We start from the raw sequence: 21,940 nt of genomic DNA, 5'->3' as shown, positions 1-21,940 counted from the left end.
AAAAAAGAAAGTTACAGCAGAAAGAGGGAAGAAGGAGAAGGGGTTAAAGGAAGGAAGGAATAGCTAAGAAGGCATGAAGGGAAGGTGAAGGAAGGAAGGGAGTGGAGGGAGGGAGGAGGTGCCAGAAAGAAAATGTGCGTCACAGATAGGATAGAGGTCAATGGACTATTAAAAATACATGAAATTCAGCATTGCAGCAACATGGATAGAACTGAGATCCATATATATATAAAATAGTTTGACATGGAAGGTTGTCAAAATTATCGGTAATGTCCTCACCCCTTTATGGGAGCTAATTATCACTAAGACACAGAGTGGGAAACTTGGCTTATGAAAGGTTTTAGACAAATAGTTGTATTATATAAATTAATTACATGTCAGGCATCAATAAAGAAGTCCCAGGATTCAGAGGCAGTCCCTGTTAACGGGAGAGCTCGGGCGTACTGAGTCACCCACTGATATGTGTTGTACCTTCAGTTTTCTCTGCGGAACAGCTTCCCAGTCCACAGAGTGGAACCACCGATGGCGTTTCACATCATTCGCCCCGTTCTTCAAAAGAAACAACACGTGTCGTCAGCGTGTGGAATTCTGACACGGCAGGAAAGAAAAATACCCCAAAGAATCTCTACATTATTCTAGTATTGAAACAAACGGAACAAGTTTGCTGCATTTTGGATAACTGTGCCTGGAGGGTGAGCTGCTAGGAAAACCTGCAAGCAAAGCTGTTAGTGTTTTGTTTGCCCTTTTTTGTTGCAGAAACAAATCCAGTCATTCTGCTCCTGTGCAATGCGTTGGCATTGCGGACCAAAGACGAAAATGATAAATACGATTCCATCTCTCGACATGAAATTGGACACCCAGTAATTTCCCAGTTTGTCTCCTGTTTTCATCTTGCAAACTTATTCAGTATTTTACAGATATAGAAACTAGGGTTCACTGAAAGATATTAATTTGCTTAGTAGGAACCAGCAAGTAAATAAGAAGACTGGGAACTCAAACTAAGGATGTCCAATTTAAGAGATCTTAGGAACGATATTGCATGGCCTGGCAATTAACAACCTGCATTCAAGTCGGCCTGCTTCATGCTCAAGGGTAGCACCAGGCATCGGCTGGCTCACACTGTGGCCATCACGACATCTGAAATCCCTCCCAAGGCAACAAATAATAGCTGTTGAGTTTTACCTTCAGCAATGTTGTGAATAAAAGTAAGAGTGCTGTGAATAAAATAAAATAAATTTTATCCATCAGATAAAATTCTAATTTGGATACTAAAAGATGTGTGTGTATGTACTCACATGCATACACAGTAATATACACACACACACACTCTTATATATATACACACACATTGATATATACATACTTTTATACACATACACGTTAATATATACACATATACTGATCTATAAACATATTTATATACATACACACGTTAATATATACACATTTATATATACACATACACGCATATACACATTTATACACATTTGTATATATACATATTTATATACATACACACATTTATATACATACATTTATATATACACACATACGCATACACACAATATATACATTTATATATTCACATACTTATATGCATACATGTTAATCTATACACATATATATACACATATACACATACACATGTTAATATATACACATATTTATATATGCACACACTTCTACATACGTAAGTATCCAAACTGTGTGTGTGTGTGTATGTGTATGATATAAAGTGTGTGGGGGTTGGGAGCAGTGGCTCACATTTATATGCCAGCACTCTGGGAGTGCACTTTGGGAGTCCTCAAAGAGGACTGCTTGAGCCCAGGACTTTGAGACTAACCTGGGTAACAACGTGAAACCTGGTCTCTACAAAAAAGTATTAAAAATTAGCCAGGCATGGTGGTGCGTGCATGTAGTCCCAGCTATTCGGGAGGCCGAGGTGGGAGGATCACTTGAGTCCAGGAGGTCAAGGGTGCAATGAGCTGTGATCACACAACTGCACTCCAGCCTGGGTGACAGAACAAACCCTTGTCTCCAAAAAAAAAAAAAGAAAAAGGCCTGTAGTCCCAGCTACTGGGGAGGCTGAGGCAGGAGAATGGTGTGAACCCCGGAGGCAGAGCTTGCAGTGAGCTGAGATCCAGCCACTGCACTCCAGCCTGGGCGACAGAGCGAGACTCCGTCTCAAAAAAAAAAAAAGAAAAAGAAAAAAGTTAGTGTATGTGTGGGTGTGTGTCTACAGTCATGAGTCTCAAAATAACGCTTCAGTCAACAATGGATGACATATACAGTGGTGCTCCCATAAGATTATAATGATCGTAAAAACTCCTATCCCCTAGTGACGTCACGGCCATTGTAACCACAGGACAGCGCATCCCTCCTGTTGCACTGCTAGCCATATAACAGTCTAACACGTATGTTATCTGCAGCACCTAATAGTTGGTAATGATAATAAATGACTGTCTCCCTGATTTATCTATTTACTATACTCTACTTTTTTTTTTTTTTTCTAAGATGCAGTTTTACTCTGTCTTTCCAGGCTGGAGTGCAGTGGTGCCATCTTGGCTCACTGCAGCCCATGCCTACTGGGTTCAAGTAATTCTCATGCCTTAGCTTGACAGTAGCTGGGATTACCGGCATGCACCACCACGCCTGGCTAATTTTTGTATACTGTGTAGAGTTGGGGGTCTCACTGTTGTTGCCTGCACTGGTCTGGAACACTTGGGATCAAGCAATCCTCCTCCCTTGGCCTTCCAAAGTCCTGGGATTACAGGTGTGAGCCACCGCACCTGGCTTCACACTTTATATCTATATACCTATATTTTATATATATACAAAATATACAGGTATATCTGTATACTATATATAAACATATATAAATATAATAGATATAATATGTACATCTATATTTACACTTATATATGTATTATATAGGTTTATATATTTATATTTCTAAATATAGATAGTTATTTATATGTAATATACACACTATATATTTATAGAGATATATAAATATCAATATATAAATACATAATTTACAGATAAATCTACATATATGTGCAAATATCTATATAATGTATAGATAAATCTATATTCCTTTGACCTTTTTGTATGCTAGTTTGTATATGAAGTGCATAAAAATGCAATGTGTATACATAGATACACACACTTTATATTATATAAATAAATTTGTATGTAATTCTCTATATATTTTACATTTTATATATATAAAGTGTGTGTGCAAATACATGTGTGTTTAAGGCCAGCTAATATGAAAAAAAGGAACCCATGTGCCAGGGATTTTCCAAGCATGAAGGGCACAGCAGAGTCCACAGAGGATGAAGGAGTTCAACAAAATGGATGTGGTTCCAGAAGAAGGGAAGACCCCCGAATGAAGAGGTGCCAAGTGAAGAGAGAAGAACAACAAGGTATGATGGTTACACATATGTGACTGGGTGGTTCATCCACCCTGGCTGCATGAAGGTTCATGGGAAAGACCAGGAAATCATCAGATGAGAAGCACAGGATGAGAGGAACCTGGAAGGTTCTGAGCACCAAGCTAAAGCCCTGGGGTCCCAGGCTATGAATGACAGACCCTCTTCCTACAGAAAAGGAGGGATTGATGGGGAAAGTCAGGGGCGTTGAGGGTGGTGCCAGAAGCAGTTATGACAATTGCCTGGGAACGCAGTGATACACCCAGGCTAAGGATGGCAGTGCAGGTGAGAATGGAGAGGTGGTCAGAGCAGGAGAAAGAGTAAGTATTCCTCTCTAGCGCACCCATAGACCAGGGGCTACACAGGAATATACCTCCATTTTAATCAGACTGTTTCTTCCCTGACAATGTAAAAACAGAAAGTAAGCTTCAGCAATCCCAGTACTGTGTATACACCCAAAGAAAAAAACAAATGAGTATATCATTTGCACCCTCTGCTCATTGCAGCAAGGTCAAAGCAGCCAAGATGTAGTAGAATCAACCTACATGCCCATCAAGAGGGAAGTGATAAACAAAATGTGTGATATATATGCCATGGACTACTATTCAGCAAGGAAAAGGAGGGAAATGCGGTCATTTTCAAAAACATGCATCAACCTGGAGGATAGTGTATTAAGAGAAACAAGGTCCAGGCATGGTAACTCACACCTGTAATCCCAACACTTTGGGGGAGGCTGATGCAGACAGATCACTTGAGGTCAGGAGTTCATGAACAGCCTGGCCATCATGGTGAAACCCCATCTGCATCCAAAAATACAAAAATTAGCCAGATGTGGTGCAATCCCAGCTACTCCGGAGGCTGATGCAGGAGAACCTTTGAACCTAGGAGGCAGGGGTTGCAGTGAGCGGAGACTGCGTCACTGTACGCCACCCTGGGCAAACGAGCAAGACTGTCTAAAAAAAAAAAAAAAAAAGAGAGAGAGAGAGAAAGAGACAGAAATAAGCCAGGCACAGACAGACAAATACAGTCTGACCTCACTTATACAGGAAATCTAAAAAAGTTGAACTCATAGAAGCAGAGAGTAGAATGGTGGATACCAGGGGCTGGGAAGGGACTCAGATGGGAAGTCATTGGTGAAAAGAGACAAAAGTGAGTGAGACAGGAGGAACAAGTTCAGTCAGTCGCTTGCACAGCTCGGTGACTATAACTAATGACGTACTCTCAAGAATCTCTAGAAGAGTAGATCTTGCTGGGTGCAGTGGCTCTTGCCTGTAATCCTAGCACTTTGTGAGGCCGAGGCAGGCAGATCACTTGAGCTGAGGGGTTTGAGACCAGCCTGAGCAACACATCACAACCCCATCTCTTAAATACAATTTTTTTCAGAATAGATCTTAAGTGTTCTCACCACAAATAAATGGTAATTATGTGAGGTAATGCATATGTTAATGAACTCAATGGACCCATTCCACAATGGGTGCATATTTCAAAATTTCATGTTGTACATGATAAATAAAACCATTTTCATGTGTTAATTAAAAAAAAATAAAGTGTTTTCTTGAGTTTCTTTCAGTTTATCTTCATATCAGAAAGCTTTAACTAGACTTTAAGACCTAGTTTGACAGTTTGTGAGTTTTTCCCCAATTCCTTTGATGAGGAAACTTGTTCTTTCCCCTCGGAGGGCATCTATGACAATCACTACACCACTCCCAGCAGATTCTAGATATGGGTCATCTGTGATTCCCTGCAGTTCTGGCAAGAGACCCAGCTCTTTTCTAAATGGCTGTGGCATTAATACAGGACCTGTCCATCCTTATGAAGAGTCACGGCGCAGATGAGTCCACACAGTGCAACCTGGCTGGATAGGCTCCTCGGAGACCTGAAGGTATCAGTTGCTGTCTACAAATAATGTGAAGGACAGAGGCTTGACTACTGTTACAGAGTAAACAATGTCTCTCAAAAAGATGTGCATGTCCTCTCCCCCGAGTGCCTGTGAATATCACCTTATTTGGAAATAGGGTATTTGCAGATGTAAGTAAATTAAGGTTCTTGCGATGACATCATCCTGGAGAAGGGTAGGCCCTAAATCCAGTGACAGGTATCCTCATAAGGGACAGAAGAGGAGACACACACACAGAGGAGGATCCCCCCTAGAGCCTCTAGTAGGAAGTAGTCACCATTATCACACACTGGGCAGAGGCCCCCAAAGTATATGCCCATGTCCTGACTCCCAGTACCTGGGAATGGAACCCTGCATGCAAAAAGGGATCTTTGTAAATGTAGTTAAGGGAAGGCTCTTGAGATGAGACATTCCTGCATTAGGGTGGCCCTGAACCCAATGACAGGTGTCCTTCTGAGAGAGAGAAGAGAAGACACAGACACAGAGGAAAACACCACATGGAGGCAGAAGCAGAGACTAGAGTGATGTGGCCACAAGCCCAGGGATGCCTGGAGCCCCAGGAGCTAGGAAAGGCAGAAAGGATCCTCCCCTAGAGCGTCTGGAGGCCTGAGACACCTTGATTTCAGAGTCCTTCCAGGACTGAGACTATGAGAGCATAAATTCCTGTTGTGTAAGCCCCTAGTTTGTGGTCAGTTGTTATGGCAGCCACTGGAGACTCCCAAACCACACAGACGGTACAACACAAAACCAAGAAAGCCAAGTGGTTCAACCCTCACACCCTGGTATACTGTGTCTCTCCAAAAGGGAATTTACAGGGTCAAGATGTACATGGAAGACCCTCCATGTATAAGTCCCTCCAATGTTGTCCAGAGCTAGAAACAGCCTACAAAAAGTCCATGAATTCTATCAGGTTCACGGATGCCAAAACATGCATATAAGGTATGATATTATTTATGGAACAGTTTTTGTCAATTATGTACTTGCTTCCACACAAAAAGTTTGTGGAAATCATACCTGATGCACAACTTCTAAAATCATTGCTTGCATACGTAAAAATATATACACCTATATCGACGGCAGAACTATTCACAAAAGACAAAGGTGGAAACAGCCCAGGTGTCCGTTCATGGATGAATGGATAAACAAAACAAGGTCCACCCATACAGTGGAATACTATGCAGCCAGAAAAAGGAACGAAGCTCTGACACAGGCTACAGCATGGATGAACCTTAAAGATGTCATGCTCAGTGAAACAGGCCAGACACAAAAGGTGACATTTTGTACAATTCCATTTTTAGCAGAGCCCAGAATACAAAACCCTAGAGAGAAAGTCAGTAGATTAGTGGTTGCTTAGGTTAGGGGTCCCTAACCCAGGGGTCCCCAACCCCAGGGCCATGATCCAGTAGCAGTCCATGCCCTGTTAGGAACCAAAATGGGCCACACAGTAAAAGGTGAGCAGCAGGTGAATGAGTGAAGCGTCACCTGTATTTACAGCCGCTCCCCCATCATTTGCATTACCACCTGAGCTCCACCTCCTGTCAGATCAGCCATGGCATTAAATTCACATAGGTGCACACACCCTACTGTCAACTGCACATGTAAGGGATCTAGGCTGCATGCTCCATGGAAAAAGAGTCTTCCACGAAACTAGTCCCTGGTGCCAAAAAGGTTGGGGACCACTGACTTAGGGCAAGGGAGGAAGAAAGACTAGCACAGTGATAGCTGAAGGGTGCAGGGTTTCTTTTTTGAGCTAATAAAAATGTTCTAAGATTAACCATGGGGGTGGCTGTTACATAATTATGTGTATACTAAAAGCCACAGAATTGCACCACATTTTAGAGAGGTAAATGGCATGGCGTGTGAATTCACTCTCCGTAAAGCTGTTTAAAAATGAGATAAGTAAACAAAATAATGAATAATAACTTATAAATTGTTATTGCTCTATTAGCTTGCTCAGAGGTGAGGGGAGATACGGTGTAGACCCAGTTTGACGTTGTGCACCCAGACACCCAGATTTGATAGATCTTTCCTGGTAATTTCAAGTAAAATTTAAAAAACAATAAATGAAAAACCAGATTTTAAATTTGGTAAAGTTTAAAGACCATTGAGGCTTGGTTTAGATCTGCACACATCATTGTGGGGGTGAGACGGCAGACGTGCACATCGGGTACCACTGAATACCTAATGGGATCAAATACTGACCTTCATGTTTCCTAATCGCCTTGTTCTGTCAACCACAAGCAGTTTCTTAATGAGGTCTCTTAGGGAAAGGAGACAAAAATAAAAAAGCAGATCATTTATATCAACATCAGCAAACGCAGCATGGCAACAGATATAAGATCTACCTGATACGAGGACGGCAGTTCTATTTCCACTTTGGCAAAACACTTTCTAGTGCTTATTTCATACTATCATGAGCTCTCAAATAACTTATGCAAGGTTGGGCTGCCGCATGCACGGCTGAAGTAAAGGGAAGAGTGTTGATTACATGTTTGTAAAGAAACTACCCCTTTGAGTAGAAAAGGGTGAAATTTATATGTGCCTGCAGGGAGGATCCAGACACTTAACGTAAACATGCCTGTCAGGCTGTCCCTGCAAAATAGAAGACATCTGCTTTCACCAGCATCAACAGTCACACGCTGCCCTGGGGGTCTGCTTATTGATGGGATTCCTGTTGTAAAAGGCTGGCTTTCCCATAAGCACACACATTAGGATGAGTCTCCTAAGTCTGTGTCTTCACTTGTAATCTTCCTTTTTAAATAACAGACCATGTCAGAAGTACAGCATGTGGGGAGGCCAAGCACATTGACTCACGCCTGTAATCCCAACAGTTTGGGTGGCCGACGGGCATGGATCACTTGACGTCAGGAGGTCAAGACCAGCATGGCCAACATGGTGAAACCCCACCTCTATTTTAAAAAACAAAAAAATTTAGTTGGGCATGCTGGCACATGCCTATAGTCCCAGCTGTTTGGCAGGCTGACGCACAAAAACTACCTGGACCCAGGAGGTGAAGCTGCAGTGAGCTAAGATGGCACCACTACACTCCAACCTGGGTGATAGAGTGAGACTCTGTCTCAAAACAAAACAAAAGAAAAACAGCAAGCTGGTTCAATTAGGATGGGTAGTTGGAGATGATGTTGAAGACTTCCAGTAGATTAGGTGAGTTTTAAGACGCATATTTATGCAAGTAGAAATGATCATGTGTGTCTGCGTGTACACACACAATACACTGAGTATATTATATATAACATACATAATATGATATAATAATATATTGAAGTCCCCCCAAATAATCCAATACCCACGACCCTGGTGTAAGCATCTAGGCTTTCCTGGCATAAACTACGTCCCAGGGAAAGAAGCACGAACTTGGACTGGGTTACTCCCAGGTTCTGTGACGGACTGCGGAGTCTCCGACAAGCCAGGTGACATCCCAGGCTCAGACTCCACTATCTAGACTGTGAATCTCGCCAGTCCTGTCTGATCGGAAATTTAACCAGTTTCCTGCCACCATGCTTTCTGAATTACGATGGGATACTTGTCAGACTTCACAGCTTCTCTGTCTCAAAGTAAAACTCAGAGACCATCTGTCTGCCCACCTAAGGCTGGGATTTTGTATCCATCCTGTAAGGCTGAAAAGCTTTGAGCAGAGTGGGGAATATAAACATCACTGAAAAGTTAGCTTTACAGTACTTACTGAGTTTCTCCTTCATTATTTCGACATCCTCCCCCTTGCCAAAAAATACCAAGGTCATCAAACACCATACCTCCAAAACATTCCCAAATCAATGTGGGGCTTTTTCCCCGTGTAGTTTACACCACTGTCTGCCCTCTTAGTGCAATACTAAACTTAAACCTGACTGGAGTGGGATTATAACAAAGATTTTTTATGCTTTTAGATTTTAAATAAACTTCTGTTTCCTTATAATTCCAGTCCAATCAGCTATAAGTATGTGTGCTAATGGGGCAGGCAGTGGTGTAAATTATACAGGAAGAAAAGCCCCATGTTTATTTCAGAATGTTCTGGGGATCACCTTAATAAACTTCATTTTTTTTTTTTCTTTTTTTGGTGTTTGGCATGTAAGAAAACAAAGTGTTTGATGGCCTTGTTTTTTGTTTTTTTTCTTTTTGAGTTTGGCATCTAAGAAAATGAAGATTCATCTAAAATACAGGGAATGGTGGCTTGTAACCCCAGCTACGCAAGAGGCTGAAGTGACAAGATCACTTGAGACCAAGAGTTTGAGACTAGTGTGGATAACATAGTAAGACCCCACATCTCTACAAAATGTCAAAACATTAGCGAGGCATGGTGGCGCATGCCTGTAGCATCAGCTACTCAGGAGGCTGAGGTGGGAGGATCACCTGAGCCCAGGACGTCAAGGCTGCGGTGAGCTATGATTGTGTCACTGCACTCCAGCCTGGGTGACAGAGCAAGACATCCTTCTCTTCAAAAGAAAAAGTAAACTACCAAAGCAAATTCTTGTAAAGCAGTACAAGATGCAAAGCCCTGTAAAGAAACACCACAAGTGTCCGCAGCTATAGACGGGTCCCTTGACTCCAGGATAGGCGATATGTCTGCCAGCACTCTTTTGATTCACCATAGCCAAAATTCTAAACTTTATGTGTGATCCTGACACCAGCTGACTCCTCTTAGATCCAGATACTTTCAGTTGTGAAAAAAACACCAGAAGATAATACCTCTGCTGAATTGGTAACAAGTCCCAGAGCTTTGTTTTGGTGTTTTTCTTTTCTTTTAAATGGTATTTATTTCTATAAGGAATGTCAATTCTGATGTGCCATATGTCGAGGCAAAATGTTTATCTAGTCAAATGTTAAAAACTGCAGGAAGCAACATATCACTTTAAAAGCTGAGAATCAAAGTTGTAGCATCACGGCCAACCAGAGACAGCAATTTGCATAAGAAAAATGTGTCACTAAGGCCAGGTGCAGTGGCTCACACTTGTAATCCCAACATTTGGGGAGGACAAGGCAGGAGGATCACTTGAGCCAAGGAGTTGAAGATCAGCCTGGATAATGAAGCAAGGCCCTCCCATACCCATCTCTACCAAAAAAAAAAAAAAAAGATACGAGTCATTGAGCTCTTGTTTCTCAGTCAATTTGAAAAGATTTAATAAAAAATGGGAAGAAGTGAAGTTTTACTCAACTACCACTGTTCCTGCTCTTGGTGGACCCGCACTGGGTATGTAAAGAGACAGGGACATTGTGGGGAACACTGGAAGGGGCTGGGAGCTACATAAAGAGAGGGATGTTAGATCAGACAGTACCAAGATGGCCACCGCTGCTTCTCTACTCTCTAGGAGAGAAACAAGGAAAAGTGGCAAGAGACCAGACTTTGTTTATGCTTCTGGTGTGTTCTATTTTTGCAATTCCTTTTTTTGTTTGTTTGTTTCCACAGGACATTGGAAACCTCTCTACCTCTCCCCCCGCCCTATATATATATATATATATAATTATTTTTTAAATTTTTTTTTGAGAGGGTCTCACTCTTTCACCCAGTCTGGAGTGTAGCAGTGCAATCACAGGTCACTGCAGCCTCAACTTCCTGGGCTCAACCAGTCCTCCCATCTCAGCCTCCCTAGTAGCTGCGACCACAGGCACAGGCTACCAAGACCAGCTAATTTTTTAATTTTTTGTAGACATGGGGGGTGTTACTACATTGTCCAAGCAGGCCTCAAACTATTGGCCCCAACCAATCCTCCCACCTCAGCCTCCTGAAGTACTGGGATTACAGGCATGAGCACCTCACCTGGCCAAACTCAATCATAAAAGTGCTTTGCCATCCACCTGATATAATGTCACTCGACTCAGACGGCATTTGGGGCCTGAGACAGAGGTTCTATACAATCCTTTCCATTTCCTTCCAGAGCAGTTGGCTTCTGAGGTGCTGTTTCCTTTGACACCACCCTGTCTTTGAGGGACAGGGTGTCCATTCTAAGCGATTCATTCTTAAGCACAGCCTGTTTTCTTGCTGAAGTCTTTTAAAGCCTGCCTCTAGTGTGTCAAACACAACACAAGTTGAAGCCAATAAAACACAACCTCATCTTCTGTTCAGACTAAGAACCTCTGGTTAGGATGGGGTGCATTCGCCACCAAGAAACTCAACTGAACATAGCCAGTGGCCCCATAAGGGGCATATTCAAAACAACCTGGTCCGTCGCCCTGAAATAAGTCTTCTCCAAACTGAACTTCCACTGGCTCATAAGAAAACAGGCCATGGAAAATAAAAGTTTAATTCTCCACTAGATACATTTAGCTCTACTTTGTGCCCAGGGGGTTGGTGCACTCATCACCTTATCTGAAAAATACAGTGAAACAAACAGAAATCAGTGCTTATTGCAGTAAAAATGACTACCAGGTGACCCGATTGGGTAAGGTAGCCAGAAAACCAAAAGCATTCTTATATTTAACAAAATATCTTTTCTCCCTATTGCAACAACCTTAATAAAATGTGCATCCAAAGTTGCCAATATCCAGCAACTATGTAAATGTTTGTAAAGCAACATGCTCAGAACTGAAAATGTTGACGTTAAAAAGGGCTTAGAGGTTGAGCATAATTTAAGCCGGAGAGAAAGGATAAAACTCTGCTAAACCCATCAACAGTTCTGCTAGCCCCAGAACTAGGATCCTTCTTGTCAAATTCCAAAACTGCTCTCTCATAAAATACGACGACAAACTCATTCATTGGCTCATTTTAAATACAACATATCACCAAAAGAATAAAATACAGCCAAGACTCATTAAAATGTGAAGTTATCATTAAAGTAGAATACTTAAAATTTTTTTCTTTTCTTGTGGAAAAGACAACTGTCCAAAATAGTTTATGCGCAGCACATTTAATACCACAATCTGGTATCCTGCTGAGTGCGTGTTTTCATGGTGATTTTAGACACTTTAAAAATAAACACACCCCATGACGAGGCAAACGGTTTACTTACTTTACATGGAAATCCAAATGTCTGGGGAAATCTATTTTGCCTGCAAGAATTTTCTGATAAATGCCAAACGGGTTGTCATCAAAAAACGGAGGAAACCTGTTAGAAAAACAAACATGTATTTTTAGTGGTGAGTAAGCATGGAAAAAAATCCCTGCTTTGTAAAGATAGCTATTTCTGCTTAACACAGGCAGAAGATAATTTATTTCACGTGCACTCTTCCCCGCACACTGAAGTTGTCACGATCTGAAAGCACGTGACGCTCAGATGGTTCTAAGAGGCAAGGCATCGTGTGCCGCAGCCCGATGTAAGGGAAGCTCCCTTGGAGAGAATATAAAGACCATTTGAGAGGCAGAAGGCAACTCCTTTGAGGCAGAAGGCAACTCCTTTGAGCATCTTATTCAGAGGGGCCACCAGCCCATTCCTTAACTGTGCACTGAACACTGGACGGAAATGCTCTCTCATGTTTACCGGGGTGAATCCACCACCGTCACCAAGCATGGAACTCAAACGTCTCAACAGCGAAAAGATAAGCAGTCCAATTAAAAAATGGACAAGTGGTCTTCACAGACATTTCTCAAAAGAAGACATGGAAAAGGCCAACAGGTATATGAAAAAAATGCTAAGTGTCACTAATCACCAGAGAAATGCAAATCAAAACCTCAATGAGGTAACAATCATCTCAACCCAGTTAAGATGGCCATTACCAAAAAGACACTGTAAGCCCAGCACTTTAGGAGGCCAAGGTAGGTATACCATATAACCTAAGGTCAGGAATTTGAGACCAGTCTAGCCGACATGGTAAAACCCTATCTCCACTAAAAATACAAAAATTAGGCAGGCATGGTGGCACACGTCTGTAATTCCAACTACTCAGGAGGCTGAAGCAGGAGAATCACTTGAATCTGTAAGGTGGAAGTTGCAGCGAGCTGAGAACATGCTACTGCACTCCAGCCTGGGCGACAAGAGTGAAACTCCGTCTCAAAAAAAAAAAAAAAAAAGACACATACACACAAAAATAACAAATGCTGGTGAGGGTGTGGAGAAAAGGGGACTCTTTTTTTTTTTTTTCAAGACAGGATCTCGCTCTGTCTCCCAGGCTGGAGTGCAGCGGTGCAATCTCAGCTCACTGCAACCTCTGCTTCCCAGGCTCAAGCGATCGACCTGCCTCGGCCTTCCAAGTAGCTGGGACCACAGGCGCCCACCATCACACTGGCTAATTTTTGCACTTTTTGGAGGGGGCGGGGGGTTCACCACGTTGCCTAGGCTGGTCTTGAAGTCCTGGGCTCAAGTGATCCACCCAGCTTGGTCTCCCAAAGTGCTGGGATTACCAGCATGAGCCACCGTGCCTGGCTAGAAAGGGAAGTCTCATGCAATGTTGGTGGGAATGTAAACTAGTAGAGCCACCATAGAGAAGGGTATGGAGGTTCCTCAAAAAATTAGAAATGGAACTCCCACATGACCCGGCCATCACATTACTAGGTATCTGTTCAGAGGAAAGGAAGCCATGATATTGGAGAGACATCGGCACGCCCATGTTTACCGCAGCACTATTCACAACAGCCAAGAGAGGGAATCAACCTAGGTGTCCACCAGCAGATGAGCAGACAGTAAAGAAAAGGTGCCATCTACACACAGTAGAATACTATTCAGCCATGAAAAGGAATAAAATCCTCTGATTGGCAGCAACACGGATGAAACTGGAGGACGTTACGTTAGGTGAAATAAGCCAGGAAAAGAACATTAAACAGTACTTGTGCTTACTCATACATGAAAGCTATAAAAAGCTAATCTCCTGAAAGGATAAAGAAGAACAGAGGATACTAGATTCTGGGAAGGGAAGAAGGGAGAGATAGGGAGAGGTTTGTTAAAGGATATAAGATAGGAGGAATATGTTCCAGTGTTCCTTAGCCTTGTAGGGTGACCATAATTAGCAATAACATGTCATACAGTTTCAAACACATACAGGATATTCAATGTTTGTAACACAAAGAAATGGTAAATAATTGAAATGATGGATATGCTAATTAACCCTGATCTGATTACTCCATTCTTTGTATCAGAGCATCACTATGTACCCCATGAATACATACAATTATTATGTGTCAATTTAAAAAATAAAATAAGCCTGGGAAATATGGCAAATCCAGTCCTTTAAAAAAAAAAATTAGCTGAGTGTGGTGATGCACAAGTGTAGTCCCAGCTACTTGGGAGGCTGAGGGAGGAGAATCACTTGAGCACAGGCGGTCAAGGCTGCAGTGAGCGGTGATCACATCACCACACTCCAGCCTGGGTGACACAGTGAGACCTTGTCAAATAAAAAATAAATAATTAAATTAAATAAATAAAATGAAATAAAATAATAAAATATAGGCTGGACACTGAGGCTCATGTCTGCAATCCCAGCACTTTGAGAGGCTGAGGCACGCAGGTCACTTGAGGTCAGGAGTTCCAGACCAGCCTGGTCAACATGGTGAAACCCATCTCTACTAAAAATACAAAAATTAGCTGGACATGGTCACTGGTGCTTGTAATCTCAGCTACTCAGGAGGCTGTGGCAGGAGAATTGCCTGAACCTGAGAGGCAGAGGTTGCAGTGAGCTGAGATCATGCCACTGCACTCCAGCCTGGGTGACAGAGCGAGATGGAGTACATAAATGAAATAAAATATTTAAAACTTGTTAAAATAAAGTTTACAGTGGTGAATACGCCACGATGGCCAAGAATAGAACACCTTTCTTGAGGCTTCCTTCAGTCTACAGCACAAGCAGTACCTGATATGTCCTGCCTTGGAGAGCTCGGTACTGAGCCGGTTTGCACAGCACTATAAGGCACCCTCAATAAACTGCAAGTGAACTACTTTTTTTTGAGACAGGGTCTTGATCTGTTGCCCCCAGGCTGGAGTACTGCAGCGTGATCCTGGCTCACTGCACTGAACCTTGACCTCCAGTGCTCAGGCTATGCTCCCACCTCAGCCTCCTGAGCAGCTGGGGCTACAGGTGCACACCACCACGCCAGGCTGATTTTTTTCTTTTTTTTTTTAATTTTTGGTAGAGACGAGGTCTCACTATTTTGCCCAGGCTGGGCTCAAGTGATCCTCCCACTTCAGCCTTCCAAAGTAATGGGACTACAGATGTGAGTCACCACACCCATCACTGACTTTCTTGATACTCCTCATTCATGGAACAGTACGTGGCAGGCAACAGGTCATCAATAAATGTGTATAGGCCAAATGAAAGAGCCAGAGTTTATCATATTTCTCTTTTTTGTGAGACAAGGTTTGACTCTGTCACCCAGGCTGGAGTGCAGTGGTGCAATCATAGCTCACTGTAGCCTTGAACTCCCCCAGGAGGCCATCCTCCCATCTCAGCCTCCCATGTAGCGGGGACCACAGGTGTGTGCCACCATGCCTGGCTAATTTTTTGACTTTCTATAGGGATGCGGTCTTACCATGTGACTACTTTTAAGGTGCAGGAGCAGAGTCTGTATTTGCAGCTGAGACTGGGAGGTCTGCAAAGCTGACCAAAGCTCTTTGCCCCAAGAAAACCATTTCTTGACCCCTGAAGACCAGGAAAAAGACAGAAATACATGCAAATACAGCCTTGAAAATAGCGGTGCGTGTGTGAAAACAAGATTGTCATGCTATGCTTTGTTGACTGTAGTAAAAAGATTGCAGTCCTGCTGCAGAAACCAACAGACTTTAGTAATATCTAGAAATTTTAGAAATACATGAAATAAACTAAAAAACATATATACTTAAAACTGCAAAGACCAAGATAAATCCAAGAACACCTAGAAGTCAACTGTATTAGTCCATTTGCAGTCTGCTATAAAGAACTACCTGAGACTGGGTAATTTATAAAGAAAAGAGATTTAGGCCAGGCACGGTGGCTCACGCCTGTAATCCCAGCACTTTGGGAAGCTGAGGAGGGCAGATCACGAGGTCAGGAGATTGAGATCATCCTGCTAACATGGTGAAACCCCTTCTCTTTTAAAAATACAAAAAACTAGCCGGGCGAGGTGGCGGGCGCCTGTAGTCCCAGCTACTCAGGAGGCTGAGGCAGGAGAATGGCGTGAACCCGGAGGCAGAGCTTGCAGTGAGGGGAGATCACGCCACTGCACTCCAGCCTGGGTGACAGAGAGACTCCGGGTCCAAAAAAAAAAAAAAAGAAGAAGAAAAAAAAGAAAAAAGACTTAATTGACTTATAGTTCCACATGGCTGGAGAGGCCTCAGGAAACTTACAATCACGGCAGAAGGCAAAGGGGAAGCAAGGCACATGACTGACAGTGAGCAATGGAGGAAGTACTACACTTTAAAACCATCAGATCTCCTGAGAACTCTCACGAGACAGTACTAGGGCAATGTTGCTAAACCATCAGAAACCACTCCCATGATCCAACCACCTCTCACCAGGTCCCGCCTCCAACACATTTAAACATGAGATTTGGGTGGGGACACAAAGCCAAACCACATCATCAACCAGTAAGTGTATACTACACACCTACATGTCCGAGGCACAAGTTGTACTTCTGAGATTTTCTCATACTGACCAGGACAGAGACTCATATTGGCTCAAAGTCATGTTTTCTATTTAGCTTCTTTGGACTTCGATACTCCAATTCAGGTATTCTAGCAATGGAAATACCTTACAAAATGGAGCTTTCAAATGATACCCTCACTGATGATCAGAAATGCCAATGAGCAAAAATAATTCTCTTGTAGATTCCAAATCACTTCCTGACCTTAATGAAATTCAGTGGAGTGGGTGGAATGAGAGGTCTCCAGAAAGTTCCATCTGTGATCCTGCCCCACCAACCTGTGAATGGGACCTTACTGGGAAATAGGGTCTTTGCAGATAGAATTAACTCGAGGAGCTTCAGATGACATCATCCTAGAATAGGGTAGGTCCAAATCCAATGACAGGTATCATCGTAACAGACTGAAGAGGAGGCACACACACAGAGGAGAAGGCCACATGGGGACAGAGGCAGAGATGCAGTGAAGCGGCCACAAGCCCAGGGACTCCTAGAGCCCCCAGGAGCTGGGAGAGGCAGGGAGGATCCTCCCCTAACGCCTCCAGAGGGAACTGGATACACCTTTAGTGGATTGAACTGTGGCCTTCAGAAAGATCCATCCACGTCCTAATGCCCAGACCTGGAATGAGACCTTATTCAGCAACACGGTCTTTGCAGATGTGATTAATTGAAGGATCTTGAAATGAGAGCATCCTGGATTACGGTGGCCCTAAATCCAATGACAGGTGTCCTTCTAAGAGACTGAAGGGGAGACAGAGACACAGAGGAGAAGGCCACATGAAGGTGGAGGCAGAGACTGGAGTGATGTGGCCACAAGCCCAGGGACGCCTGGCGCCCCCAGGAGCTGGGAGAGGCAGGAAGGATCCTTCCCTGGAGCGCAGTCCTGAGGCACTCTGATCTCAAACTTCTGGTCTCCAGGACTAGGAGAGGATAAAATTCTCTTGTTTAAACCTTCCAGTCTGTGGTAGTTTCTAACAGCAGCGTCAGGACGTTCACATGTAGAACTACACACATGAACTGTCCAATACACTGCAGTGAAGAAAAATTCAAAGGAAAACAAAGAGGAGAAATACAAAGTACAAAAATGAAAATCAGTGGCAGAGGTGACAGAGAAGTGGGGGTGGGTTACATGAGGAAATGAAAGATACTAGAGAAAGGTAAATGATTAGGTGTGTGCGATGTGGCCTTAACACAGCATTTCTTCCTTCTTAAATAACATTTCAGTTGCTCGTTTTGCACTTTAGCACAAAGGTGACTTTTCCAATAGCGTCTCTCTTTGATCCACTGGTTCTGGAGTTACGAGCCACCACAACGTACTGATAAACCACCCAGGCCAGGCTGGGAAGCAGAGCTCTGAGTACGGACACTCGTCAGATCTGCGTGTCCGATCTGCGTCAACGCTGCCGCCTCAGACGTGAACAACCTCCCGAGCCCGTCCTCCCTCACCCACCCGCAGCGTTCTCTGTAACAGTAGTTGGGGGACTTGTATTCCTGTTTCTCTCTAGGTTTGGGTGGCGACCCTGCCTGAATACATTCAGCTGTGTGACTTGATCGGGGAAATGCACAAATACAGGAATGGAGCATTAAACTCCAGGAGGAAATCTGTCATACATACCTAAAAACATTTATGGAGAATATTAAACGACGTGCTGTTGGACAGTAGACAATACATAAGATCATGGGAAAGGTATTTAATAAGCAGAAAAAAATAAATAATAAGTGAGCACTAACTGATGATCTTGACCGAAAGAAAAAGCAGAGACAGTGTGTGTGTGTGTGTGTGTGTGTGTGTGTGTGTGTCTGAGAAACAGCACTCCCCCGGACGCCTGGGCAGTGCCCTCTGAAACCCTCAAATTTCTGTCTCTAAACATACAGACTGCTTCCAATTCTTACCAAATGGAGAATAAATTCTCATTATATGGAATTTGGCATTATTAAACAAGTTGAATTGATCTGTGGTGACAGCTATACTTGCAAGAACAATCTGCTAATCAGCATGAATGCAAGTTCAAGATTTTCACCTGAAAAATTAAAGTCCAAGTTAGGCACAGTGGCTCATACCTGTCATCCCTGCATTTGGGGAGGCCAACACGGGAGGATTGCTTGAGCCCAGGAGTTCAAGACCAGCCTGGACAATACAGCAAGACCTTGTCTCTACAAAAAAATTTAAAAACTAGCTGGATGTAGTGGTGTGCACCTGTGGTCCTAGCTACTCAGGAGGCTGAAGCAGGAGAATCACTTAAGCCCAGGAGGTCAAGGCTTCAGTGAGCTATGATTGTGCCACTGTACTCCAGATTGGGCGACAGAGTAAGACCCTGTCTCAAAAGAAGAAAACACTGGGCACACTGGTTCGTGCCTGTAATACCAGCACTTTGAGAACCCAAGGCAGGAGAATTGCTTGAGCCCAGGAGTTCAAGACTAGCCTTGACAAAACAATGAGACCGCATCTCTACAAAAAATTTAAAATTAAGCTGGATGTGCTGGTGTGTGCCTGTGTTCCCAGATATAGCTTTCTGTGGTCCCAGGAAGCTGAGGCAAGAGGATCACTTGAGCCCAGGAGGTAGAGGCTTCAGTGAGCTATGATTGCACCACAGCACTCAACTACGGACACAGAATAAGACCCCATCTCAAAAGAAAAAATTGCTGGGTGCAGTGGCTCATGCCTGTAATCCCAGCACCTTGGGAGGCTGAGGTGGGTAGATCCCTCGAGCCCAGGAATTCAAAACCAACCTGAATAACACAGCAAGACCCAATCTCTACAAAAAAGTTTTTTTTTAAATTAGCCAGGCATGGTGACGTGTGCCTGTCATCCTGGCTACTCAGGAGGCGGAAGCGGGAGGATCACTTGAGCCCAGGAGGTAGAGGCTGCAGCAAGCTGTGATTGCACCACTGCACTTCTTCCTGGGCTGTGACAGAGCAAGACTGTTTCCAAAAAAAAAAAAAAAAATTATTGCCAATTGTACCACTACCTCTATCATTTGCCAGTAAAATTTTAACACAATCATTCCACCTGTCTACATCTTCCCTTAAAATAGATTGTCCTGGCAGAGGTGGTGTTGAGAGGAGGTCTCTTACTCAGAGACCTCAGCTAGAAAAACACCCTCCTAAACTATCAGCTGACACTACCTGCCCCAGTTCAGAATAACAGGGCTGGCCTTGGAAGACAGGTGCTTTGGAAATGCATTCAAGAAAAGGAAGGCAGAGGTTTTTAGAGAAAAGAAGAAAGTCGTCACTAGAATTTCATCTGACCTTGACTTCTTCCTCAAAGATTTCTGTCCTGATACCTTCAGACTAAAAACTAAAATCTAGGCTGGGTACAGTGGCTCGTGGCTGTAATTTCAGCACTTTGGGAGATTGGCCAAGGCGGGCGGATCACTCAAGGTCAGGAGTTTGAGAGCAGGCTGGCCAACATGGTGAAACCCCATCTCTACTAAAACTACAAAAATTAGTCAGGCATGGTGGCGTGCACCTGTAACCCCAGCTACGTGGCAGGCTGAGGCAGGAGAACTGCTTAAACCCAGGAGGCAGAGGCTGCAGTGAGCCAAGATCACACACTGCGCTCCATCCTGGGTGGCAGACAGAGAGTCCCTCTAAAGAAAATAATAATAATAATAATAAAAAATACATATAAAATCTGTGCTCAGATGAACCAGGGTGGGTGAGGTGGGAGATGAGACAGGGGAATTCAAGGGCCAGATAAAGCGGAAGGAGCAAGCACTGGGGTGTGTGAGGGTTGGGGCTGAGCAGAGAGTTTGAAAATATAGCCCCGGGCGCGTTGGGGTGGGCATCACAGCAGTGGCTCTCAAAGTGCAGTCCCAGGGTGGCTTCCCAACCCCAATTTAGGGATGGGTGAGGTCGTTTTTCTGACTCCAGCTTTGAATAGTGATGAATTTTCTTCCTATGCCTCAACTCAGCAACACGCTATGCAGCACAGCAGACAGGCTGCAGATGAAGGGAGGAGAGGCCAGCAGTCCTGGTGAAAGCTGGACACTAAGAGATTCGCAAAACCCAGAAAACACGGCCAACCTCCTCACGAACGTTTTCTCTCTGTCACCCAGGCTGGAGTGCAGTGGCGAGACCACAGCTCACTGCAGCCTTGACCTCTCAGCCTCAGTGATCCTCCCGCCTCAAGCCTCCCAAAGTACTGGGACCACAGGCGTGCACCACCAAGCCCAGGCAATTGGTCTATTTCATTTTATTTTTTGTAGAGATGGGGTCTCACTATGTCGCCCAGGCTGGCCTCCAACTCCTGGGCTCATTTGATCCTCCCACCTCAGCCTCCTGAAGTTCTAGGATTACAGGTGTGTGAGCCACCGTGCCCAGCCTGAATGGTTTCAATTCTAGAAAAGTGTGGTTACACACATTTTTCATTAAAAAATGCCATTTATGTTCACCTCTGTGATTATTAACTTCTCATATATATTACTTATGTATTCTGTTTATTTATATTTCAGTCCCACTTTAATTTCAAATGTAGTCAGCGTGGACAGCTGTAACAAACAGAAATGAAAGTTCTGCGGGTTGTTAATAACTCTGAGGTGTGTGATGAAGGGTTCCCGACGCCTGCATGTTTGAGAACCACTGCACAATGCCTAATGCTCCCCATGGAAGAGGCTCCACTGCAAACAGATTCCACCTTCTCTAGAATCTTCTGCACCCTGTCTGCTATGCCGTATTGTCTTAGTTGACACCTGTGAAGAAAATTCATCACTATTCAGATTTATCTTTGGAAAAATGATCTCACTCATCTGCTAAAACACACTTCAGAAACCCCACATTCCTCTGGGATGCCACCTTGAGAATCACTACTGTCATAACTAAGACAAGATGCCCTGGAGGCTTTTTCTTACCCTAAACTCTGCTCTATGCCTTGTGTGCCTGTGTTTTGTTCTTGATGCTTTAACTGTTTTTTTTTTTTTCCCTTTTTTCCTTTTCCTGACATAGGATCTTGCTCTGTCTCCCAAGCTGATGTGCACTAGTGCAGTCTCAGCTCACTGCAGCACTGACTTCCTGGGTGAAACAATCCTCCCCCTCAGCCTCCTGAGTAGCCGGGACTACAGGGACATACAACCACACCTGGCTAGTTTTATTTTTATTTTTTGTACCAGTAGGGCCTCA

At 43.6% G+C, this 21,940-nt stretch overlaps 1 protein-coding gene across 2 annotated transcripts in view; it reads right to left on the bottom strand.

Annotated features, from left to right (window-relative positions):
* Positions 1–328: 328 nt before the first annotated feature.
* Positions 329–21,940, bottom strand: part of PRKX (protein kinase X-linked) — an 84,077-nt gene continuing 62,465 nt past the window's right edge. The window contains exons 5-7 of one of the 2 annotated variants that reach the window (XM_031661049.1): positions 12,291–12,386; positions 7,534–7,591; positions 329–549 (exon numbers count right to left, since the gene is read on the bottom strand). In XM_031661049.1, the coding sequence (XP_031516909.1) occupies positions 406–549; positions 7,534–7,591; positions 12,291–12,386 (298 nt within the window). In that variant the 3' untranslated portion in view covers positions 329–405. The remainder of the gene's footprint in view (positions 550–7,533; positions 7,592–12,290; positions 12,387–21,940) is intronic. The other variant, XM_031661050.1, reaches the window with a different exon arrangement.

Source organism: Papio anubis, chromosome Y (assembly GCF_008728515.1).
Source record: "Papio anubis isolate 15944 chromosome Y, Panubis1.0, whole genome shotgun sequence".
Lineage (NCBI taxonomy): Eukaryota > Metazoa > Chordata > Mammalia > Primates > Cercopithecidae > Papio > Papio anubis.
Note: the sequence above shows the minus strand (reverse complement) of the source record. Positions and strands in the feature narration are given on the sequence as shown.